The sequence below is a fragment of the Ciconia boyciana genome, chromosome 3 (genome assembly GCF_034638445.1).
Source record: "Ciconia boyciana chromosome 3, ASM3463844v1, whole genome shotgun sequence".
NCBI classification, from domain to species: Eukaryota; Metazoa; Chordata; class Aves; order Ciconiiformes; family Ciconiidae; genus Ciconia; species Ciconia boyciana.
Window position 1 is genome coordinate 108,710,401 of NC_132936.1, and position 26,383 is coordinate 108,736,783.

The window sequence follows — 26,383 nt, forward strand, 5'->3', positions numbered from 1 at the left end:
TAATTTTGGACCACTTATACCCATTCACACTATTCCACTATGCTACTCCTGAACTCTCCTAGAAACAAATCAAACATGATTTCTGACAAGGGTAAACTTCCTTAATGCTCAAAAAGTCCGTGTAAAACAAAAAGTTACATCAACAAAGATGAAAATGCCTCCTCTTGTTTTGAGAAAAACAGTACTTGACAAGCTTACTATGGATTTTTTTTAATGCCTTCAATAAATGCATGCAGAAAAATGTTTTTCTTTTTCTTTTTTCTTTTAAAAAATTATTAATAAATGGAGTTAGGCAATATTTCCACTGTAGTCTTCTCTTAGAAGTGGAACCTATAGAAACAGGAAATGTTTGGATTGGAGAAAAATTTCCCACTGAAGCCTTTCCAAAGCTGCAAGTGCTGTTTTGCTTTGGTGTTCAGCACTTAAGACAGTATGTTATTGAAAGCATTTGTCCTACGCATGGAGCTGCATATACTTTTAAGCTGAAACATTAATCTCTCCAAAAGTTGTAAGTAAACTTTTCTTTTGGATCAGCACAGATCCCAAAGCAAACATGGCACTGTTACGGCTGAGAAAAATTGACAGTGCAAAGGAAAACGGAAGATTTTGATCCATATTCTTTGTCCAAAGCACTACAGATCCAATTCACAGAATTTCTATTCCACTGAACTGTACCACATTAAAAAAAAAAATAAAAAAAAAAATTTTACAAGCATAAAATCTGAAAACCCTGGAAAACAGAAAGGTATCATCTCCCCTAAAAATAATTCTCAAATTGTCAACCGAAACCAATGGCATACCATTGCTGTTTTTCAGGGTTTGGGTTGTGTGGAGCTGTGGGGTCTTTTGTTGGTTTTGAGTTTTTTGGAAGGAGGGTGGCAGATAAATTAGGAGGAGAAGGGGACAATTACTGTGACCTGATGCTCCGTCATTCTAAGGTAACTAACTGCTGTCCTGTTTCATTAAACAACCAAATAAGGAGTCTCAGAAAAGAGTGAAGCAGAGGGTCATGGTAAAAAGGTAAAGGACAACGCACTTACACAGGGGCATCCCAAGTAATTCAGATGCCTACGTGTTTGTTCTCTCACCTAGAAATGAGTTAGGTTCACATGGGAGTTTCAGAACCATTATGGAAGTATTACTGAATTTCAAATAGAAAACTGAAAAAAGATACAAAAGGATTAAGTACCTGGTTCCATTAACATGGTTACTGATAAAAGTCACGTTTTCCTCATTATTACACATGCATGTAAGATGAAGAAAAAGTGTAGAAAGTAATAAAAATGTGTCACCTTCCCCCTCCCTCATCCCGCATCTTTCTGGGCATAAATTAAGCCTTACAAATGAAAAGGCTACTCTGTGACATGCAATTTTTCTTTTAATTAAAAAGCTGGCTGTGTTGTGTTACATTACAAAAATGTCCACATGCATAAATCTAAAAAAAGCCCCAAAAATCTACTGTAAATCTACAACATACTAATGATTTACATTTGACTGCTGATTCGCATTATGTAGAAGTCTTAGATTTGGTAAAGCATCGTAACAATGTAGGAAGGCATCTACATCTTTAAACTCTGGACTGTGTTTGCTTTTTTTATTTTCCTATAAAATTGCATGAAGGCTAACTAGAGAGGCTTCCTATCATAAAATTCCAAAATCTTGATGTGTCATCACTGTCTAGGTCATTCACTTACAAATATTGCCCTTTAAAAGCACGCATTTCTAATTGTTGCATGTTTTGTGAACTGAACTTCTACACATCTGATCTTTTAAATTATTCATGGAAATATCAGATACGATAGGAAGACAAACCTGAGATACATCTGAAGTACAACAGTATAACTTGCTAACTCCTTCATTAAGAAAACCTCTCTGAAAAGCCTTCCCAAGCTTTTCCCTGTTTTTTGTCTTAACAACAAATTCTGAAACATGTGCAATTTTATCTTGACATGAGTAGACTTCAAAGCACTGTGATCTTGTCTGATAGGTGTAGGAATTTCTGCATAATCATTACAGTAACTTTAAGAGTCTTTTCCACCCTGCTGTAAAGGTCAGAAAAAAGCTGCAAACTAGGAGGGGAATAGCATATCACCAGAGTGATGTATCTGAAGCTTTTCAGAATAGGTTGTTTCTCCCTCCTTCCAAGTGTCTGTCTGTCTCCGTTTTCTTCTAACAGCTCACAAAACGTAGTCAGTTTTATACCAAGTTAAAGAGTCACATCGGCTTAGTACTAGTCTTTCTATGCAGTATTCGACTTGCTGAGTTCCTGCCTGATAGCTAGAAAGAGACAGAGAGAAAAGTTAACAAATCAAATAGTCAAAGTCAAGGCAGAAAGCCAGAATACACAACTGACTCCTTAACGAATGCTCACTCTGCTCCAACAGTCTTATCACACAAATAATCTATACGTAAGATAGCTTCATGTGGCTTCAGACAACTGTCATTCTCAACCAGGCAGTACCCTTTTTCCTCCTGTAAAATTTTTGTTAACGTCTTATTTTTCAGTTCTGCATCTCCAGCAAGTCTATGACCTCACCTGATGACAATCACTACCACTGGGATTACCAAGGACCATATGTGTGGCCTCATTTATTATAATTTTTTCTTTGTTTGTTTTAAGAGCAACCTCAGGGCTCTCCCTTGTTTGCATTGTACTGTTCTAAAAGGCTGCAGTATACAGCACAGTCAAAATATAGGGAAAAGCACTGCATTCTCTGTAGCCCAAAACCAGCCAGCTCTTTCTATGACATCAGTTGATGACATTTGATATTTTACCAGGAGTGGTATCAGTTTAATATGACTTCCCCCCGGTCCCCCCTTTGGTACTTTCCACAAAGAAAAAACAAAAACAAAACCAAAACAACAAAAAAACCCCCACAAAACCAGCACACCAATGTAGTAAATCACACAGAGTTTTATTTACTTCTTGACTGGTGGACTTTTAAGATTATGCTTTCTCAATTATTTCCCTTAAGTACACAAGACTACTTAGAAAGATATCTTCTGTTAAAATAAAAAGGAAAATTGTGAGAATTCTTTTCCTTGACTCTCATGTTACAGACAAAAGAAGATAATACTGAAAGCTGGAAGCACAATCCTAGTCTGAATATTACCAGTTTTGAAATATGCACCTCAGCAGCTCTGAATTATTTAAGAATAACCCACCTACCACCACATGATACAAGGATAACCGCAAATCACTCAAGTACAGCATCCCTCCAACCACTTTTAAAAGACACTACTTGGTGTCAATGTGCTCTTAAAACAAAAAGCACAGGAGAGAAAACATACAAGCACATCCATCAGAACAGGTTTGGCACAAATGGAAGTATGCCACCAGACTAACAACAAAGCTACTTTTACCAATATATCATTCTTGGGCTAGAAACACATTATATTTACATTGTTGTGCACCTGTAGCTACTCACTCTAAGACTGAACAACAGCAGCAAGCAGATTGATACCTACCATCAATGAGTTCTTCCTTTAATTTCGTTAACTCCTTCCTCATTTCATCTAAAATGTCCTATGGTATCAGAGCATAAATAATAAGATTAGTTTTGCAACATGAACAGATTTTGCCACCTGTAATTTTCTGCTGAGAGAAATCCAAAATTCTTCCAACCTTTCATCAACCTTTAACCCTTCTGAAATGCATAACCCAGTCTTTATCTTCCAAGTTAATCCCCCAAACCTAAAGCATCCCTAAAACATTCTTACTGCATGTACAATGAATAATAATAAAAAAATCATCCATAGAAGTCCTACAAATTGATTCCTGTAGAATTTATGAGAGGAGAAGGGACATACTGAAGTTAGAATATGGCACTAATGTAATTGCTAAATATAAAAAAAAAAGTAAAAAAGAAAAATTTGGCACATCCCTTTAAAATAAGAAAGCTTTGCTACAGGTGAAATGTGATGTGGAATGCAAAAAAAGTAGCTAACTAAAAACCTCAAGCCAAGGAAATATTCAAAGAAAAAAAGAAAAAAAAAGGGGGATCAAGTTATCAAGGTATTCCCAGTCGCCAAGTGGAATGTGAGGGAATGAAGGTGACAGAGTGAAGTGCCGTCCCCCACTTGCTGCTTTGTCCATCCTTTTGTGTAAGTGATGTTAACTGACGATTTGGTGACAATGTTTTTGCAAGCAGAGTCGGGGGTAGTCTCTGTTTCTGCAGAGGAGATTGTCACCTCCTGGCCAAATCTGTAGTCAGCAGGAAACTAATCCACAAGATTTCATCTGTTTCTTTTTCAGCTTTGGGGTTAGCATGCTGTTCGCAACTGAGCATGCAATTACTCTAGTGTACTCTAGGCTTGCCAAGTCCTGTATGAGCTGTTGGTGGAAGACACATGCATGGACACACCTTCCCTGCCTGAAGTCATTCCTGGCGTAAGAGCGCATACCAAAGCTGCAGAGAGAGGTCTGCCAGTTTGCCAAGTCTTAGATGAGACTCTTGGACAAGCGGCAAGAAGCCTTGGAACAGGACCATGGCCACCAGTTGCTGGGAAGGGTAGCAGCAAGTAAGAGCTTGCCACACATCCAGTAGAACTAGAGCATGAGACAATTTTGTCTCCAGAGAAAAGAATCTTAACAGAGGCAGCGAGAGTCAGCATGCTGGAAATTTGGGAGAGCTGTGCTTTACGGGATGATAGGATCCCCATCCTCTGTGCCTTCAACTCAAAAAAGAAACACAGAAAAGAAAAAAGCACCCCAGGGGAAAAAAAAGGAAACAGAAGGAAAAAAAAAAGCAGCCAGACTGCTATCATCATCAGCATTTCATGGAAGCTGTAGCAAGAGTACCACAAATCCTCTTGAGATGACAAAACAGGAGTATCCCTTGAACCAGATTCCAGAACAACCCCACACACACTCCAGAACCACCCACAGAGCCAGAACTGGCTCAAGAACCCATTCTAGAACAGCCCATCAGGCCAGAACCAGACCTAGAGCCAACCACCAAGCTGGAACCCAATCTAGAACTGACCACTGAGCTGGGACCTGCTTTAGAACCAACCACTGAGCTGGAACCCAATCTAGAACCTCCCTCCCACCTCGGGGACCAGCCCGTTGATCCAAACGCCACTTGAGGAAGATCCCTCACCTCCAACTCCACAATTCACACCCCCTCTAAAAACCACTGCCACCAACACCATGGCCTTACGAACAACCATCCCCCAAACCTGCCAAGTCTGGAACCCACCCACTGTACAACCAACCACCGCTCTACAGACTCCTGAATATAGAGCCCCCTGGCAACAGCAAGCACATCACTTTCCCCTTTTCAAGGACACGGATCTGACTTCAGCAGAGCCTTGCCTGAAAAAGAGGCAGATCACACCCAGAATACACTGCATGCTCATAGTCTGCCAGAAAAGTAACTAGCACCATCTCAACATGCTCCCCAAGAAAAGGAGCTTCCACCAGCTCAGCATGGACAAATGTGGCCAAAAAACAGTACCAAGACCTCAAACACGACTCCCCATACCACACAACTCAGATTGCCACTGAGAAAGTGCACTACTGCTTTTGCCCAAGCCTCACTCAGCAAGCCACCAGCAGGCCAGCTACCCCCGTCATACCACCCCTCTACGCCAGTGACACCATGCTGAAATGCTGCTCACCTATGGCAATCAGGCTTCCCTGCTGCACGTTGTCCTTGCTGTTCCCAAAGACCCTAAAGATTACAAGACACACCACGAAGCCCAACAGGGCAAAAATACACAGCAGCGTTCTTGCATGTGGACAACAAACATCTTACACAAGTCTGCTCGGGTCAGCATCAGCCCGATGCCCCAGGCAACAACTGTTCTCAAAAGGACATCTGCACTGAAAGCACCTACCAGCAGCAGCAAAGATGATCATCTTAGGGCCTCCTCAGCAGAGGGGGACTTCTCAGTAGTCGGAGGAACACAAATACCTTACACCCACTTGCTCCTCTGGGGGCTCCTGTTCTTAGGAGCGTGGGATGTCTGCTCAGTCTAAAGATCACTAATGCTCTTAACTGATAGCTCCTGTCTTCATACAAGTCACAAGAGATCCCTTGCCAAGCCTCTGGTTGTACAGGTTTGTCTGTTTGGCAAGTGCACTTGACAAAGGCCTGTCACCTACAGGTAGCTTACCAAACAATTCTCAAAGCATCCCATAACATCTTTTCCTCATCTAACAGCAGGCGGCTGCTGCCTTCTTCCCACAAGACTCTCCTCTGCTCTTAGCCAGGACAGCTACACAAACGGTGGTATTGCTGGATGCTCTTTCACCACCAGACACATGACCATGGGTGCTCACATCTGATATCAAACATGGTGATACTTGTTCTGCTAGAACTGCTCTGAGGGCTTGTTAGTTGTTTGTTTGTTTGCTTGTGTAGAGAGGAGAACAGAAGGAAAGGTTTTCCTGGCAAACCAGTTTCCCAGTTCCATCCATAGTATCAACACCATCTTGTGTGTGCTGTCTAATGCAAAAGCAGGAACAAGCATCACCTGTGAGAAAGCAATGGGGCTATGTAAGCCGCCATCCTACAGTTACAGCTTCTAAGAATACTGAAACATGCCTGGTGAAAAATAATTACTAATAATTAGTAAATAATTATTTAAGTTTGGAACTAGTTAAGAAAACAGTTAAATACTGGTATTGGACAGCTACAAGCCCTTATACCCAAGTTTCCTATTCAAAGCATTATATACATACCTGCTTCAATCTGTCATAATCTAGACCTTCCGACTGTACTCCATTGGCACTGGGTTGCCCCGTTGGTGTAGATTTTGGTCTGCAGTACAAAAACACATCCATGAATTACTGGTCACTCATTATTACAGGATACATAGGACTTCCCCATCAAACTCGCTAACATTCTTCTATCAAAACCATAGTAAAGAATCAGAACGAAAAAAAATGTTGGGAGTGGGAGGATGGTAAAATCAGGCAGACCCAAAATACCACACAGAATAGAAAGCAACATCCAAGAACATTTTCCACATACTGGAAATATAAATTACCGTAAGAATAAGAGTTATTAGTTCAAAACAAGAACTTTTCAAGTACCAGACAGATTTCACTGTCAGTGGTTTCTGATTTTTTCATAATGGGCATGAAAAGCTGAACACCTTCAAATGTCAAATACTCCCCCTTTGTCCTTTTCAACTGCTTACTCATTTCAAAAGAGGCCTTCTCAAAGAAACACTCCCACTAACTGATGACTACATATTGATACTGTAACAGTATGAATGCTGTGGAATCACCCTGGCAGATATTCACCATTTGAATGGATGAGGCTGAGCAACCTTATCTAACTCCCTTCCAACCTAAATTATTCCATCAATTGCTTTCTAAAGCTACTGAAAGCAAATACTGTAACAGCAGCAAGATTTATAAGATAATACTTGAGAGGAAGTTCTAGTGTTTTGGACTACGTCACATTCAATGTTTGCTTACCTAATACTCTCCTAATACCTCGAAAACTTGCTTACCAAGATTATCTTGCATTTTTAACACACATTCCAGAAGAAGCTGGTTTTCTACCTTCTCATTTCTCTTTTCTGATCCACTGGGCTTATACAAGGTGTAACTCAGACTCAGGTACTTACTACACTTCCACAGGGCCTTGCATACCTACAGCTATGAGCAGAGACAGAACCTAGATGTTAACAGCAGGAATACAGAAATGGTTCTCCAAAGCAGGGATGGATGGATGGGTGGGTGGTGTGGGATGAAGAGGGAGGAATGTTCTGCTGTTCTTAGTTACTTTTTAAATCTTGGCTAGCATTCTCTCTCCATTACTCTATAAAGTGTTAAGCCAAAATAAGTTGATAAAATTGATGACAGTTCATGTCAAGAGGTTTCCCCAATGCTTAGAATTATCACAGTATGCTAACATTAAGGAAGGACAGGGTATTAGTAGACTAAACTGGGTCCTATTTCATTGTCCTTGTATGTGGCATCACTGAACAAAAAAGCCTGGCCTAAACTCAGTGTCTCACTTCCAAATTCTTACATAGGATGAATTCATTAAACACTGCATTTTTCTGGATTCGTTACCTGAAGGTGCAGCCTTATTTGTTACAATGGAAGATGGCCAGGAAAAAAGACAAACCAGCAGTAAAGGCACGGTTCTGCACTTTATCTTCTCTCAAATACACAGTATAAAACTTTTTTCAGAATAAAGCAGAATGTGTGAGGGACAAGCATTACATCCATTGCTTTAATTTTTCCATTTATGTGTTTTTAATTTAGCTAACAAAAAAGCTGTGTTCTCAGAAGAAAAAGAATAGTGAACCTATATATGTGTGTGTGTGTCTATATATATGTATTCGTTTGTTTTTACAAAACCACTACCTTCAGCTTTCATGCATCTTCCCTTACAAGATAGCAGTTCATCCATGAAGAAATGGGCTGAATACACTGCCTCTGTTCAGTACGAGCAGAATAAGCCTCGTACTGGATTATCTTGATGACTTTTATAACCTGACAGGACTACTTTCTTATTTGCTAACTGAAGGAAAACCCTCAAAATGCGACTCCCAACAGAAAAGGCATGCACACTAAAACATCATTTTGATACTACAGAAACTTTCTCAGGTTTGTGCTCTCCAGCAGGTACTTTTGCCTCTCATAGGTTCCCAGTGTGAAAAATGTTAAGAAATAACGTGGGATGCAAGAGTTGCCTATTTTTCCTCCCCCTAACCTGTAATAGGGCATGTGTGTGTCACTGAAGAGCCTGGCACGTTCAAAAAATTCATGAAAACCTTCATACACATTCATAGCTACTGAGTAATTCTGGTGACAGGACATTTTAAATTGGTACACCCGAGCCCATTCATCTTTTCAGAAGCCAGTAACTCCACTCTAAGTAGTGGAAACCTCTCCACAATTCTTTTAATGCTTCATGATTATTTCTGTGTACTGACAAGTTAGTTATGTCAAGCCTAGTGGCACTCATTTAGGAAAAAACTGCCAGCAGTTAACCACGCAAAACAGAGTCAGCAAAAGGGATTGCATTAACTGTCCCTTGCTGCTGGACTTCGCATCAAAGCAGAGAGGCACAGAAACATCCCGTGTTGTTATACCAGCTCAGTTCTTCACTTGGGATCACAATACTCAATTGCTACAGCTGTTTAGATGTAAGTCTACAGCTGTTTAAATGTAAGTTCCAAGAGAGAAATTGCTAACATCACTGTTGCTTGAAACACACCGAAATGAAATACATGATCCACTGAGTAAGACAGAAGATGAACTATTCAATAACTTGACAGTGGAATAAGCTGGAAAATAGAATTCACCTTGCAATCACCCGAAAATCTACAGTGCGTGCTAATGCTATGAAGACAAACCACAGTTTAGGATATTTTACAAAACTCTTTAGATATCGACAGTGCTTAGCTCATTATGAAAGAATTCCTTGCTCAAAAACATTCATCAAGATGAGATCTTTGGCAATTGCTGCTTCATCATGTATCTCATCTTTAAAGTGTTACTTGCAGTTTACACCTCAAACTGTGAACACTGACTTACTCCAAGTAGAATAGCATGAGTTTTTCAGATTCTCCATATATAGTTTCTGATCATTTCCATTGACTATCGCTTTGTTCTCATACACTATGGCATTACAGCATTTACCCAACATGACTGAAAAAAGAATCAGTGTCCTCTCAAATGCAGCTCCTGGCAATTGATAACAGGCACCTATTACTTGCCTTAATGGAAGAATCCAAACAATAATATAGTTTAATATTTTAATAAAATGACTTATGACTTTAATATTTTTAATGAGATAATTTTAAAGAAGAGCTCTCCACAAAGAGATTGCTTCATGTTTCTTGTGCTTCAGATCTACCAATCATACACTATATATTCCTGCTATCTGTCAAAAATCTCAACAGGAAAGCCTCTTTATAAACTCTACCACTCAGTCTTAAGAATGTAGTCCATTTTTGCTTTCTGAAAGGCAAGATATTCTTCATTCAAGTATGAAAGACCGTAATTTGTAAACAAGATAATTTCTAATCTCAGGCAAATCTAGCTGTCTTCCCCCCAAAAAATTATCCTATTTTTCCTTCTTCAACTTGTTCAGAAGAAACATTAATGGTGAATGCAGTTGCCATTAAGAAAAACATTAACTATTGAAATTTAGTCAATAAAACATCCCGACCATTCGATGCTAAGATGGCTAAAGAGCTCTCCCGTGTGGTTTTTCATAGCATTGCCTAACAGGACAGTGAGGCAACCTTGATAGTCCCTAAAAAACCTTAAATCAAGCATGCAAGATAAAGATTTTATTCATGCCAACATGCAAAATACACCACCCAAGATAAGTAGCTAAAAGGGGAACTTTTCATACAAAAGATTAAGTAGTCACCACAATGAGTGCCTTCATGAAAAACAAAGCTGGAATTTGACTCAGTAATTCTGAAGGGCTCTGTAACATATTTATCTGTGGAAAGCTCTTTAAACCTGAAGGCTTTCAATCTCAGTATTTTATGACTACCACTACAGAGAGTGAAACTGAGATCTACAGCTTAAAATACACAATGTTAATTCTAACTTGTGAATATGTTCCCAACAGAAACATTAGTTTATGTTTAACAAGTCCTTTTTTTTTTTCCCCTTCTTTCCAATGTTTAGGTCAGGCAAAAATCTATTTGTCATCTTTACTTAATTTGCAAAAAGCAGATGTGAAAACTCATCTGGGAAATTAATTGCTATTCCTGTGTATCTAAACTTACATTTTTGAAAACCTGCTTCTCAAAACACTGCAAATGGTCCACTAAATCCTGGCACATCCAACAGGAATTTGCAGGTGGCAACTGCCAGAAAACCAGTATTTAATGTGAATTCATAGCTGGTTCTTAAGCCATCTCAATTTGCCTTTGACACCATCTGCTTTTAACTAGTCCAAAAATGGGCTCAACTGGACAAACAAAATGTGAAGAGGAACCTGGTGGTGTGTGTGGTGATTACCAATCCATGTACAAAAAGTCCAACCCTGAACTGGTCAAAATGGTTATTACAAAGTCTCAAATCCCAACAGGATGATACCTGTTTAATGAATCATAGAACCTGTTTTCAGAAGCAAGCAGATTTTTCCACGGAGATTCCCGTCTACGAAGGGGAGAAACACTACCTTAACAAGCTATAATAGGTCTTAATTTCATTCAGTTTTAGCACCTTAAATACCATGGGGTTTCACTAGTTGTGTTCCAAGAGTTCTATTTGAAAATTTCAGGAAATACTAAAAGCACACAGCTTAAGTCTTTTCAAAGTCTGCTAGAAAAAAAAGGCCTGATTTTAAACAGGACACTAGTTATTTTAAAATACTTAGAACATTGATTCTGAATAACAACTCCTTCATTGTCTACCTGTTTGGAAGCTCTGAAGAGAAAATTTTGCTTACGTGCCAGTTTCTTAGGTATGCTTTGTTTAATCCCCATAAATGACTCTTATCATCTCTGAAGAGGTCAGAAGCAGGTTCTAGAGCCTTACCAGGTGAAAGATATCCCCTTTTGGCAAACAGTATTAATGTTTCAAATAGCAGCACCGTTTAACTAACTCAAAGAAAGTTACTTAAACAAGCTGCTTGCTGAGATAGACTTGGCAACTGTAGAGAATTAAGAAAAATGCAAGGGTATTCAAGAGAGACTTCTACTAATACCTCTTCTTTCTCGGTCCATGAAACATTCCTCATCCTGGCAGGGCAAACTGTCAACACTGACTAGAAAACTGTACCAGCAGTCTTAAAATATATGCTATGGCACCTTCCAGCAGGTTATGACACCACTGGAAAATAATACTGATATTCGATAAACATGGAATTCTTATTTTGGAAGTACTTTTAGTGTATCCACCCAGTGAGGCTCTCAACAAGCTAAATTCTATCAACGTTTTCCATTGGATGACTGAAGACAAAAGCTTGATGGAGAGATGTTGTTAATATGTCTCAAGAGAAGTCTCAAAACTCCTCTGTACTCCTGTACTCCTCTAGGTCAGAAAACACTTTTAAAGATACCTCAGTAACCTCTGAATTTCACCAGTTGAAACAAGATCAATGAAATAGGATGCATAAAACAGTTTACAAGAAGCTACAGCTGTAGGGACAGGTAGAATGAAGACTTAAGGACATCCCAGACTCCACAAAGGAGTCTGATATGGAGAGTTGCCCTATTTATTAATCCCTTCACTTTCCTTTCTTCAACTGCTTATCCATAGGGTATCTATAGCCAAAGGGCCAGGCCAGCAACTGTCTTAAACAATATGAAATCTAAAATGCACTTTAGGATTCCTTACACAAATTAATTCTGTGGCAAGTTCCCCCTCAATGCCATGTATTGATACCTCAATCTGCTTGAAAACAAGAGACCTCAGTTAAAGCAGGTAAGACCTACCATGGGGTGAGGGGGAAGAAAGTAGGGGGAAATCAAGGCTAAAGGTAAAGCAGTATTTTGTTACACTGACAGTATAGCAGAGAGGACATCACCACCAATGTGACCTGCTTCTTGACAAAAAACAAAGCAAGCAACCAGAATCAAGGCTGCAGACATTTTAGGCTCCTGGACTTAGTTATTTCTGACAGACAGACAAGGATACCGATGTACGCTGAGAGTGCTTAGTGCTGCGTTTTAGAACCGAGAACCTCAATGGCAACCTCAACCACAAGTAATGCCACTTAGAGAATAATTGTTTTTTTCTTCTCTAATCACCAAATCTTGCATAGCTCTTTCCAACAGGCCAGAATTTTAAGGAGAATTCAAGTCATTTCAAACAGACCATTCTCAAGTTTAACATGTTCTTTTGTTTTCTCTCAAGAAATTCAGGAAACTGTCAGATTATCACAGGTCAGAATCCTTTAACCTCTGTACACAGAATATACAGGAATTCTAAAGTGAACCACAAGCCTTCTGCTTAATGTAAATGGCAATTAAATATACCTCAAAAATTTAAAGCTAAAGCAGCCATTTCACTCTTGCATTACTGAGATGCCTGCCAAAACGCCCAAAGTTCCAGCTGACAAGTTACCAAAGATTGGTTAATGCACTGAATGATGTATAATATTTCCACACTTCTTTAGGATGGACTTGGTGGATTGGTATGAGACAGCTACTGAAAACCGCCACAGAATCAAATGTTACCAAGATGGCTTAAATATCTAGATAACCATTCTATGACTAGCACAGAAACAGAAAGGAGAAAACCTATTCACTAGATTTACTACTGAATATATGACTCACAGCACTGAATTTGGTTTTCCCTTGCAGGAAATTTCAGACTTTAAAATTTACAGAAATATAAAGAATTAAACATTGCTGTAGGCAAACATACACCTTAATAATTGAAGTTATACACCAGAAATTGTTAAGGAATCTTTTTGGGTTTTACTTTTGACTTTACTGTCAAAAGTTTCACTTACTAGCATTTCCCAAAAGCAACTCTTCATTCCTAATTAAAACTACAAAAGCAGTTTCACAGCAGTAATTTTAAATCCATACATTTTGCTTTTAAGACTATTAAGGTGATTTTTGCTATTTTAGTCCAGTATCTTTAGCAGCATGATCAACAACAGCAAGAGTAAGGAGAAGATAGCTGGTACAAAAGGGAGTACCTGGAGATAACAGGTGACTTGCTTCCATTCACTGTATTTGTTCTTTCCCAAGGCTTTCTTGTTAGTTCTGGAAAACATAATGAGAAGATTGAAAACTGTCTTTTTCTATTTGTTGTGTAATTTACATGAGGAAACTTCAAGTACCTGACAACTTAAGTCAGCCTTTTCTGGGTTTGGTTTTTTGTTTTACTACATTGCATTAGTTCTTTCATATTAAGCTACCTCCTGTTGTATTAATCTTATTTTTAGTTATACTACCATTTATGCTGTTATAGCATCTTAAAGTCTCACTTTTGTTCTAGATGTAAATGCCCTTTGATTCTTAATCCAACTGGGAGAAGGTCTGCCTATCCTTCATGTATTTTATTGCTTCAGTTGTGAAACATGGAATTCTGGAACTGTAATCAAATAGCCAGCTTCAAATACTGGGGGAAGATGTTTTTAAGCTAAAGGGGTTTTCCTGAGCTGTTAATGAATTATATAAAATTAATTCAGTGTCAATTTCAGTGAAGCAATAGCAGGGATAATACAACCTCACACAACTAGAATACCTTTCAGCAACAAGTTATTTATTTTGCACTGAAGTCTTGTCCCCAAAAAGATACTTCTAAAGTTGCAATATATCATTTCTCCCTTTCAAAATAATACAGACTCAAAACTAAAGGTACATTGCCCTTGGATCCAAAAGAGATTGTAGTTTACTTACCACCTGTGATACTAGAAAAAGTTTTACTGTGCATCTCTTCTCCTGTCTGGGCAGCTTATACTCTATGGGCAAGCACTCTATTATACACTGCAGAAGAGGACTTTTGGGCCTAGTCTATAGACATGAGTCTAATTTGTAGTCAAGTTTTAAAAGCCCAACCTATCTTTATACATGCACATGCTTCGCTTTCCATTCTAGAGCCTGCTTTCGGTTCTGCTTAGAATCCTCTCCAATAAACTTTGACTTGCTATCCTGAGTTTATTACAGTGATCTAAAGTCACATGTGAAAGCTAGCTTTACTGTGCAGGTTTGTTTGTCAATAGCAGACAGACAGAAATCACAGCCGAAACAAGGCAAACAGTTCAGTTAAGGACTGTTTATTTTGTGTTGCATGGTGAATGAGATTTTTTTTTTCCTTTAGTGGTCTCACCTAAGCCCTTCCTCAGGACATACCTATCACCACAAATACTTCATTCCTTATGGATCAGGTTTTCATTCCTTACAATCTGCACAAGTTAAAACAGTCTTTCTATAGTGTGAATTGCTATTACTTACTTGCTATCATCACTTACTCAGGACTTCAATGTGCCGCTGATCTTATCAGTCTTTATTTCAGATCTGGGGTTTGTTTTGTTCCCTTTCTTTTGTATTGCTCAGCTCTGCTAAGCTGGGAAAGCTGAGAGGAGAAATGCCCTTTCAGAGTCTCATTTGACCAGGAAGTTCTCTGGGATGCAGCTAGATACTGAGAAGACTATCTGAATTGCAAAAGTCTGCTAGCATAGCCTGTGATCCAGCCAACTACAGGTAGCTTAATAAGTCTTAAGCTAAATTTGATATACCAGGCTTCAGGACTTGTCCTGCCATAGGAGTTACTTCAGCAGGATTTTAGCTGTATCTGCAAAATTGAGAAACTTTTGCTATGGCTGCAGCTTGCTCAAGGACCACGTGATTATCCTTATCTAGCTGAAACAGCAACATTATCCAAGAGTCATACATCTGTTGCCTATCCCATGGTTTTGAGCTTGCTTTGTTTATATTATTACCTAACATGTTTTAACTTACGTTTTACTTAGCTTTATGTGACTGTGTGTTTCTTCCCCTAAAAGGAATATACCATATACAGAAAAGGACTAATATGTGTAAGTAATCATGGTGTAACTCTCCCTGTAAGCAACAGGAGACAGACAGTACAGCCCCTTAACAGAGTTGAAATGTATCAAAATAAATGCAAGGAGACCCAAGCTCAGGACAGAAGAAATATCTCCCCTTTCAACATCATACTCCTCCTAACAAAGAATGTGGAACTGTCATAGTTCACCACAACAGCACATCAGAAGGGTAAGCGCAATGCCAAAGAGGTAAATGCTAGCAAGTCTGTGTATAACAATTTCAGTTATGTTATTAATGGTAATTAGACATAATTACACAAATTATTGACCTGGACTCTGCTCAGCATGCCAAGCATTCCTCTTAAACATTTTAAAGACATGGTCCAATGATGAGGCATAGCATTCCAGAGCATTTTACATCATCAAGAAGTGAAGTAAAATCTCTCCATTGGAAGGAAACAGTCAAGCCTCTGGATGCATTTGACATTTTAAAAAAGTTTGATGAGGCTTCTTATCCTGACAACCAATTAAAGGAACCACTTCACTTCCACTGTTTTTGATTTCCCTCTTTTGGGCCTAATATTATTAGGAGAGGTGTTCCAAAAGCAGTTATTTCCCCAAGGCTAATATCATCTCTGTGTTTAACAGAATGAAGCAAACTCTTAAGCAAAAACTTGATTTGTATTAAGTCATTTATTGCCTTACAGTCTAATTTCTTTAGACTACTGGCTGTATCTCAATAGTAACAGTTTTCCAGTTTTTTCCATCCGGACACACTTAGCTCCTAGCTCTCCTTTTTATCCCACAGCCAGTGGCCGCCTGGGTTTTGTTCACCCTTCAGCAGTGGTTTTCAATATTAAGGCCTTCACACCATCAAGCGGCTGAATCATCTAGTGAAGAAGTATACATATGGGCAAGCAATCAACAGAGAAAGCTAGAACATACTGGAGACTGGTATATTCATTACCCCATCATTTTCCTTTTGCCCTCTACTTCCAGTGTCTTTTGGGATGACAAACTGCAGGTTATATGGCACATCCTCCCCTTTTTGTATGCACGTAGGGGGAGGTGGCCAGGGAAGCTAAGGGTATAAGAACGTACTACTAAAGGACAGAAAAATAAAGTCTTGAGTGTCACTTGAGTCCTTGTAACACAAGCCTTTACAGTATGAATACATACACATGCTGACAATACATCTTGGCCAACTACAGAATTGGTGAGATGTGAGCTTTCCTTACTGACTGCACAGAAGCGTTGGCTACACAGTTCCAAACTCTGTCCCAAGCATACCTCAGCAGAGGAATCATGGTTAAAGAATTTCTGCTCCATGCATTTATATGGATTTAGAAAGGACACTTGCATGTGAGGGACTCTTTACTAAAGTACCTGGAAGCAGCAAGTGTTTCTGTCTGACTCCGATAGTCTCGTATGTCTGCCTTGAAGGAAACAAACTACTGTCCCAACTCATGTCCTGCAATGACTGAGACAATTTGCTTTCACATTCACTACCAACTGCTTTCTGTGCATCAGCCCCATAGGTTTGACACAGGAAGACCCTATACCAAGTGCAGTGTTCCAGTGGATGTTCTGTTAATCTGTCATCTTCTGAAACACTTCTGAACCAGGACCCATTCTACAGCAAAATGCCAGGCTGTAATCATAGGAGAAAAGGCAGGCTCCAAAATTCAGCACAGCTGACTTGAGATTTGTCATTAGGTTTTAGCATTATAGAGTCACAGAGTTCAGAAACCTGTGCTACTTACCAGGTGTGCTTGTTGAAGAAACCTTAGAAGTTGAAGACTCTGATTCTTCCTGATTAAAAGGGAGGAGAGAAGGAGAAGGCAGGGAGGAGGAAGAGAGAAAAAAAAACCACCTTTAACTCTTATGAATCTAACAGATTAATCTCAACTGTTCAAATATTTATTTCACTTTTTATATAGATTTAAATGGTTCTGCTCAATTGCATGCAGAAAATGTGCAAGCGCTATGCACTTCACAAAATAGTGGTTATGTGTATATATATATACACACACACACACACACGGTAAAGTACAAATAATCTCTCATGTACACCATTAGAAACTTTCTCATAATCTACTATTGAATAACGTGAAGTAGATAAAATTTCTCAACTCACAGTTTTATCTTCCTTCTGCTCTGGTTCTGTTGATCCCTTTTCAGCAATTCTTCTCCTATAAGCAGAGACAAGTTACCAAGATCATCATGGCTTTAAGATGGAAGAATGTTGTTTAGTGTAATGAAAGACATACACAGCTTGATTGATAGATAGATAATTGAGAATTAGCATTTTAAAAAGTACTTTCAAAATACTTTCAAGGACAAAGCCCTCCTGCCAAAGCAACTGTGCAATTCTTTCTCCTCTTGAAGTTTGCATCCCCTCCCCTACTGCTGCGCAAAGACTTACACAAAAGACAAGTACTCAATTACAGTCAAGTAAAAATTCACAAAACACTATCACAAAACACTATCAACTTCACAAAGCCACCACAAGAGCAAGCCGATGTTTATTTGACCCTTAGCCAGCTGAAAACATGCACCCAAAATCCTACCTCTATGATGACCAAGCAGCTAGAGCACAGGAACAGCTCCTTACCTCCTGGCCAGCAGGGCGCTCATTTCTTCCATCAACCCACTGCCTCCCAAGGGAAGTGGTCCATTTCCACGGCCACTGTCTGTTTTAGATGAAGCAGAGATGCCTCCTCCTCCTCCACTTGAACTGGAGGAGTCTTCACCCTTCATAATACACAAAATAACAGCAGATGTGCAAATAAAATGATAGCTGACAATGAAAGAAACAAAGTTCACAGACGAGAAAAACAACTGTATAAAGAATGTGATGGGCTGGTAGTACATCCTATAACGCTTTTTTAGTAATGAATTAAGCCTACTCTAAAAGTCTTGATACTGCTATTAATCTTGCACAAAAATTACAACTACTTCAGGAAGACAGGATTTAGAGACAGGAATTGGAAAAAGAAACAAAAGAGTTGCATTTACCCGTGAGACTTTCCTAAGTTTGGCTCCAGCAAGTGCAGCTGCTAGTCCAGTTAAAGGGCGATTTTCTTCGGACACGAATCCCACTGAAAATCCAGAGGTGGGGAGGGGGGGAGCAGGAGGTGGCAGGGGAACGGGAGGAACTTGGCTAGGAAGTGGAGGAGGTGGTGGTGGTGGTGGTGGCGGTGGCCCTGAAGGTGGAAGTGGAGGTGGTGGTGGTGGGCCAGGAGGAGGTGGGGCTGCTACAGAAGACTGGGCTGGGCCAGGGGGTAGAGGGGGTGGGGGAGGAGGTGCAGGTGGTCCTTGGACAACACCTAGTGTCAAAGAGAAAACAAACAGACTCTATTAAGGATTTAGAAAAGAAAGATCTTACGTCCATTGAAATACTGCTTCTTTTGTTCAGTGTATGAGACCTTAATACTGGTAAGAGTCCTTTTCATAGGCAAGAAAACACTACAGGTTCCAGGAAGAGAGAAGCATTCTTACTAAATGCACTAGAAACATTACATAGGATTCTATAAGACATCAGACAGTTTGAGAGACTTTACATACAAAACCCCTCCAGTCAGGTTCTGTGCTGCAACCAAGAAGAATCTTACACTGGGAAACAGGCAAAGCTTTTACAGAAAGTGAAGTAAGGCACAAGCACCAGACCACATAGGAACAATACTGTTTGCCCAAATGGTGCTAAACACAGAGTGACTTCTCATTGTACTAACAAGCATTTAACAAACCGCCCAAACATTTGAACCCTTGAACTGTTTGAGTTCCAACGCTAATTTCTACGCTGCATAAAAATCTTTCCTCAAAAAACCATTCCAGGAATCAACTTTAATAATCTAATACAAACACTAATTAGTGAGTTAGAAGACTGACATATTTTAAGCTGATGGGAACAAGCTCTTCCTTTTTTATCTATCTTTAAATTCACATTAATATGCAATACAAAATATGTTTTGAAGAAAGAAAATTCTGATGATTACTGTGTTATTATTATAGGAAAAGTTTAAGAAATTGTGACTAAGAAAACAGCCCCACACATCCTCCCCTCGCCGCACCCAAACTGCCATAAGCTACTAAAAGTGCTGCACAACTACCTTAAGCTACCTCTACAGGCAGGAATTTCACACACGTGTCTTCCTGGTTTCCTACTCTGCTACCACTGTGTAAATTTGAAAGCCTTTTAAACTCTCTTGGCGACACTCACCATCCAAGTGCACACTTTTATTCCATACTACAAGTGAGGTCATTCACCCTATTTCTACCCCATCACAGAGTAGCTCACACCTTCATTTAAGACAAGAGTATGGTATAAACAGGATCTACTCTGCATGGCTTGTGTTGATGAAGCCAGTCTACTCATCCCCCAGGAGCCCCTCTGCCCATACCTTTAGCATACCTACTGCAGACTTATGTACAAAGACCTAAATCTATTAAATCAATATAAAAGCAGGATTCAGGTTAACAAACACATTTACATTGATGTAAAACACATTTCTATCATATTGGTAGAGTGCCCATTAAGACTGTCACCTGCTTAACCAAACTTTTTTTCTAAAGTCTTTTTAGCTACACTGGTAGAATACCACAGGAAGACCTGTCTTTACATATATATATATATATGCGCATACAGCCATATATCAAAATACGACCACTGTCCAGAAAGAAATGCTGTAGGTGTTACATACTACTTTCTAAATTTGAAACTACATAGAGTATCAAAGTGGTTCAGATTATTCCTCGCTTAAGGCCATTCACATGTCCAAAGCCGCACATATGTTCTTCCATGTTGGCTGCCATTAGGAAACTAATGCTGCTGCCTGTTAACACCATGTTCCAAATAAACAAACAATGCAGGATTTACCAAGTATTCAACAAGCTCTGTTCTTGACAGGTGAGAGCTTAAGAAATCAGAATTTTACTTATGACAGGCCACAGAACGTCGGCTCTTCTCTGCGGAGCTTTAAAGTTTCCCTTACCCCAGTTTTCCAAACGGTATTTCATTGTGGTATTAAGATCACTGCAACTTTGGAAGTATTGTATTAATTCTTCGGGGCAGTTACAGGCTTCGATACCAATTGGTTTCGACTGCATTCCTGATTAGTGCATTAGTAGCAATAACAGAAAGCCTTACCCTGCTGGGTCGTAGGTTCAATCGGCTGAGAGGCTGCCTGCAAGACTGGCTCAGAAGCAGAGGAGTCTCCCAGCACAGAGTTTAGAGAGTTCTCAACAGAGGCAGGGGTAGCTGCAGAGGGAGAAGGGAGAACACTAGGCTTGGATGAGGGAGTCGAGGCATTCGGGGAGTTGGGAGAAGGAGAAGCTTGAGGTCCAGAGAGTGACAGAGGTGGAAAGGAAGGCAGCGGGGGGGGAGGAGGTGGCGGAGGCGGAGTTGGACCTGAGGTAGAAGGTGAAGGAACCGGATAAGCCAGGTTTTCAGGAAGCCCGTTAGGAGCCGTGGGAGACGTGGACATTTGGGTCACTGGATTAGAAGCTGACACTGGGAGGACAGGTCTTGGACCAGTAGCTTTGCCTGGTGGACTGCTTATCATTACTGGAGGAGATGGGGGAAGGGGGGCAAAACTGGGCGCGGACCAGGCAACAGGCTTTGTATTTGGAGGCAAAGTTGCCGGGGCGTTGACAGGAGAAGGGGGCCGAGAACTTTTGTTCAGCGGACGAGGAACTGTAGCATAATGGGGGAGAACAGGGTGGAAAGCTGAGCCTAAAGATGTAGCAAAACGTGATGCAGAGTGCCTTAGAGGCGGTGTAGGGGGAGTGGAAGTCGGTGGTGCAGAAGTCACTACAGCGTACTCCGGTGTGGCCTCTGACATTGGTGCTGAAACTGCTTTTGCATATGATGGAGGAGGTGCTGAAGGAGGCTGGCAACTGGAGTATTCAGGAAGTGGAGTGCTATACGGGGAGTTGTCGAAAGATGGAGCTGGACAGAAGATGGAAAGCAGCAGCAAAGGCAGGATAAAAAAAGGAGAAAGAGAAAAAGGGAGCTAATGAAGCAACAAAACCAGCATTCAAACAAAATGTATAAATGTAGACTACAGTTAGTACCAGAGGATTAGGCACAAGTGAAAATACTGTTAGGAAAGTTTTACATATTATCAACAGCTGCTTTAAAATTTTACCAACTATTTTTGTGCCAACATTCGAATTTACAAGAACGTTCTAGAGTAAGTTTTCTCAAATCCCATCTGTGAGATGGATTAGATACAGGGTTGATTAATGAATCTTAATCAGCTTTCATCTTCTTGTTTGGTTGCAAACTGCAAGCAAGTGTAGTGATCTTAACATTTGTTACAACTCCACTAACAAAACTCATACCATAGGCAGCAAGTAAGTATCATCTTTCTCTTCCCCAGAAAAAGCTCCATCGCAAACTTGAAAGTACTGGGAATAAAACTACCAATAAAATCCTCTGCTCTAAAGTGACTAGCTCTTACATAGTATTCCTTGACTTTCACCATGAGCTGACTTCTTATGTAAATTGAGTTTGTTACTAAAGAACAACCAAGTACTTGACAAATGTTCCGTTATATTACCAAAATGAGAAAGCTTTCAGTTATCACTGGATACATTTCCGCAGGCACTGCATTATCTTATCTACAAATACATATAATACACTTCACTGAAATGTTACTACAATGATAAATTAAGCAAGACTTCATACCGAAAGGCATTCCTCTCACTATTACTTTGCCTTACGTAGGTACATACCTTCTACGTTAACACACTCAACCTGATATGTTTGGGGTATTTTGTTTTTTGTTATTTTTTTCCAAATTATGTAATGAGAATACATGTTGTTTAATAGAGCAAACAATTATAAGGTATTTAGAAATTTTAACTCATCATATTTTAACCAATGTTGGAGGTGCCCAGTGTGATTCAAGTTCTTCAAGCAATCAGAGAGTATGGCAATGGAGTGAGCAAGTAGTGCAAAAAAATTTATTTCAGAGTTGATGGAAAATTATGACAGGAAAGTCAAAGATCTTGGACTTCTTGCCATAAAAAGAGGAAGCAATTCCAGCAAATAGAAGCCTGAAATACTGACTGTTGTTGCACAACTGTACTCACTGCCCTTTGTTGCTTCTCTCCCACTCCATCATCCAAACACATAAAGAGTAGCCTGGTACTTGAATACACTCAGTTTTGAAATTCTTACCAGCATTTGAAATTCTTCTCTCTCTTTCCCATTCCAATTGTTCCCTTTCCAACTGTTCTTGCCGTTCTCTTTCTTGCCTTTCCCGTTCAAGTCGTTCAAGTCTTTCTCGATCCTGCCTCTCCTTCTCTTGTCTCTCCCTTTCTAGACGTTCTTGCCGTTCCCTTTCTTGCCGTTCTCTCTCCAGTTGCTCCTGTTCTAGGCGCTCTCTTTCAAGTCTTTCCCTTTCTAGCCTCTCTCTCTCCAGCCTCTCCCGTTCCATTCGTTCGCGATCCAGCCTCTCCCGTTCCAGCTCCTTCTGCCTCTGTTGCTCTTGTAACTGTCTACAATCATGAAAAAAGGAAAAAGACTAAGCTGCAAAGCGAAAACCAAAAATATCAAGCAACTGTTAGACAACAAGAAGACAGAGTAATCAACAATCTTTGCACCAGCAAGAACAAAAGCACAGCATTTGTACCTACATAAAATTCTTAATTCTACATGTTGTTTTTCTGAGCTGGATAATAGTTGTATTATGCTTACAGTAAAAAGAATCATATATCCAATTTCCTCTAATTTAACATTCTGAGAGACAGCTTTCAAGAGGTAAGAATAGAAAGCTGTTGCTGATAATTTACTAACTGATGCAATCTTCCCAGCTTGGGATATGGAGTTACATTTGTTCTTTGCACAGTATTTCATACTTGAAGCAGTGAATAAGAAGCACAGTGAAACAGCAGTAACACAAATACTCGTCCAAAAAACCCACCCCCAAACAAATTATGTTTTCCAGATAAACTAGTCAGCTAGTATTTATCCAAATTTTACAGAAGCATCAAAATGTATGTGTGTCCCTCTCCACCTGCATACTACTACACACACATACAACTTAACTGGCATCAAGACGAGAACACCCTGAAGGCAGAGGAAAACTGGACATGGCCAGAAAAAAATCCAAGGTGCAGCAGCCAGGGAAACACTGCAGGGAACTGGCAGGGTTTCCAGCTCATGGGAGTCTTTGCAGGGGAAAGCAGAAAGGGGGAAGACATGGAGGGGAGGAAAACAAGTAAAAGCCAGGCAGAGGAAATATAAAGAACTTCCTAAGGGTAAGAAGGAATCATGCAAAATTTGCTGCCAAAGTCACTAGGCTGCCTGAAAGAAAGGACTTTCCTGCAAAAACACAGTGGAAAAAGCTGTAAACAACCCTTTTGCTTTTTTCCCCCTCAACTTGTTGGTTTTTTTTTCTTTTTTTTTTTTGTTTGTTTAATTATATTTTTAAAAGATACATGTTTCTAGTTGGCCAAAATATATGTTTTTGATTTGGAAAGCTTTTTCATCCCTTGGGGGAACTCACTACTAAAACAAAAATTAGGCACATCCTCCTCAAAGCTGTGGCCAGTATGTTCCTGTCAGTACACATCACTGAAAGTGTTGTTAGTTATCATCCTCTACTTGAATTCTTATTTTCAAAAAAAATCATGACATTTAAAAAGAAAAACTTGTATATAAAGCACACAGCCATTTTTTTCTGCCATGCTTCAGATGCAAACTGAAGATAGCTTCTCACCAAATACAAAGCACAGGCAGCTTTTAACTACAAAGCAAAAAGGAGACCTAACTTTTGACACCGTAAGCTACTAGGTATTTGTTTTCTGTAGACTGCCACTGGGCCATCTTATTTGGAAAGGTCATTAGTAATTCTATGCTATACGCTTAGAGCCATGTAAAACCGAAGCCTGAAAATGAAGGGAACTTCAGCTATTTCATTCCTATTCATGCTCAGAAAATACTGGCAGAACTGGAAACCCCAGCTCATACACTGTTACTGTTGAAGTCCATCCTCTTTCAGAACAATGTTTTTCCTTTAAAAAACAAACAAACCAACCCCTGTAAAATACTGAAATTTCACAATTGCTATAAGCAATTAAGTTCCAGTTATGTGCAGCAAAAGGACTTTTCCCTGCTGAACTTGTTACCCAACATCCTCAGAAGCTGCAAAATAGTTCTGCTCCTGTATCAGTTCTTCCATCAGCTCCTGCTCTCCCATATAACAAAGTTGTAATAGCAGTCACTAAGAAATTAGGGCTGCAATTCAGCTTGTTAAATGCTTGATTTTTAGCCTGTGAAGTCCACCAAAAAATCTGGTAATTGACTGATACATATTTGGAACCAGTAGAGGATTTCTACAAAATATCAAGAGAATACAATATAAACCACAGAAATTTAAGCTCCAAAAGGGATATTAAAAATATTTTTGGCATTACATTTTTGTTTGCTCTGTGTTGTACAAAACTAGTTTTATGTGCTCTTTTTCTCTCAGGAAAAAAAAAATCAATTATTAGAGGAAAGCAGAGTTTTCATCATGCATAACTTCAACTTGGTCATCTTAGGCTCTTTTTTTGTAAAGGAGAGGGGGATGCACAGATGTTCGTAGCCAAAAGACTATTGAGAGCAGGAGTCAACGTTTACAGACTCCAAAGCGGCTTTTGTTTACTTTGTTCATTCTTTTCCATTCATTTGCCAGAAACTAGCATATTCTACCTGGAAATGTACACATTGTTAATCCTAAAACTAAAATGTAGATAAGGCATTTGAGGTTATAAACATTTCATGTTGTATTTAGTTTACGAAACTAGAAGGTATCAATTTACTGAGTTTAATAACACATCAAGCAGCTGCCAGATATTTAAGTTTTCTTTTTAAGTTCTTCATTTCTTTAGAGAAATAGAGCCTCAATATAGGTCACTTCTCACATAAGAGCAGTGTCACCGAGGCAGTTCTGCAATAAGCCATAGCAAGAGCTGTGCCATTTCATATTTTCATAAGCCACCTGGAAAAGAAACAGTGAGGTGCTCTTGACTAAGCTCCTTAATATTAAGTTATTTAGGATAGCAAGAATGACGACTGATTATGAAGAACTACTGATGGATCTTCTAATTCCAAGTAACTGGGCAACAAGATTGGCAAATAAAACTCAACTGAGATATAACTGAAGTGATGCAGAGGAGAGAGGGGAAATCTGCTAAATTCATATATAAAATGCTGGACTATGAGTTGACTACTGACTCAGGAGTGAGATATTAGGGTTATGACAGACAGTTCTATGACAATATCCATTCATTGATGTGTCTGTTCAAAAACATAAACCAGATGCTACGCATTAGGAAAGGATTAAAGAGCAGTATAGAAAATACCATCATCCTGCTTCACAAACCCTGCATCTCTGTTCCCATCTCAAGAGAAGGAAGACAGCAGAACTGAAAAGGTTCAAAGAGCACCAACACTATGATCAAATGTACCAGTTTCCATTCAAAAAATAACTAAAGAAGCTGGAATTCTGCATTCTGGAAAATACAACTGGAGGTCTATAACATCCTGACCAATGAGGACATCCTAGTACAACAGCTGGGAGGAAAGAGTCGATACAACTGATAATAGTAAAGCTTAAAAAAAAAAATTTAAAAATACTAAATAAATTTAAAAAGAGTGAGTACCTCTGCACATCAGGCAGATGAGCTGTGGAACTCCTTGCCAGAGTGATTCAAAGAAAGAGTAGGAAAAAGCTCACATAGGAAAAAGAAACATGGAAGGTCATTTAGAAAACAGAAATTGCATCATGCACAAGAAGCTGTTGATCCAAAAATGCCCAGAGGACTGGATAGTAGCAGGGGGAAGCATTCCAGGCATTTGCCCTCACCCAGAAGCGTGGGGACTCGTTAGTTTTTACTCAAAGCTTTTCTAAGTATTGAGAGGGGTATGTTCACATGTGTGCGTATGTACTATATACAAGGAGGGGAGGAGGGAGACACGGATGACG

General features: G+C 39.5%; 1 protein-coding gene across 4 annotated transcripts in view; it reads right to left on the bottom strand.

Annotated features, from left to right (window-relative positions):
- Positions 1 to 1,449: 1,449 nt before the first annotated feature.
- The window catches only part of ENAH (ENAH actin regulator), a 102,954-nt gene continuing 78,020 nt past the window's right edge, over positions 1,450 to 26,383 (bottom strand). For 2 of the 4 annotated variants that reach the window (XM_072857024.1, XM_072857025.1), the window contains exons 5-14: positions 22,591 to 22,910; positions 20,554 to 21,354; positions 18,423 to 18,733; positions 18,019 to 18,158; positions 17,542 to 17,596; positions 17,168 to 17,216; positions 13,590 to 13,656; positions 6,689 to 6,767; positions 3,469 to 3,526; positions 1,450 to 2,277 (exon numbers count right to left, since the gene is read on the bottom strand). In XM_072857024.1, coding sequence (XP_072713125.1) covers positions 2,240 to 2,277; positions 3,469 to 3,526; positions 6,689 to 6,767; positions 13,590 to 13,656; positions 17,168 to 17,216; positions 17,542 to 17,596; positions 18,019 to 18,158; positions 18,423 to 18,733; positions 20,554 to 21,354; positions 22,591 to 22,910 — 1,918 coding nt within the window. In that variant the 3' untranslated portion in view covers positions 1,450 to 2,239. The remainder of the gene's footprint in view (positions 2,278 to 3,468; positions 3,527 to 6,688; positions 6,768 to 13,589; positions 13,657 to 17,167; positions 17,217 to 17,541; positions 17,597 to 18,018; positions 18,159 to 18,422; positions 18,734 to 20,553; positions 21,355 to 22,590; positions 22,911 to 26,383) is intronic. The other 2 variants (XM_072857026.1, XM_072857028.1) reach the window with 2 other exon arrangements.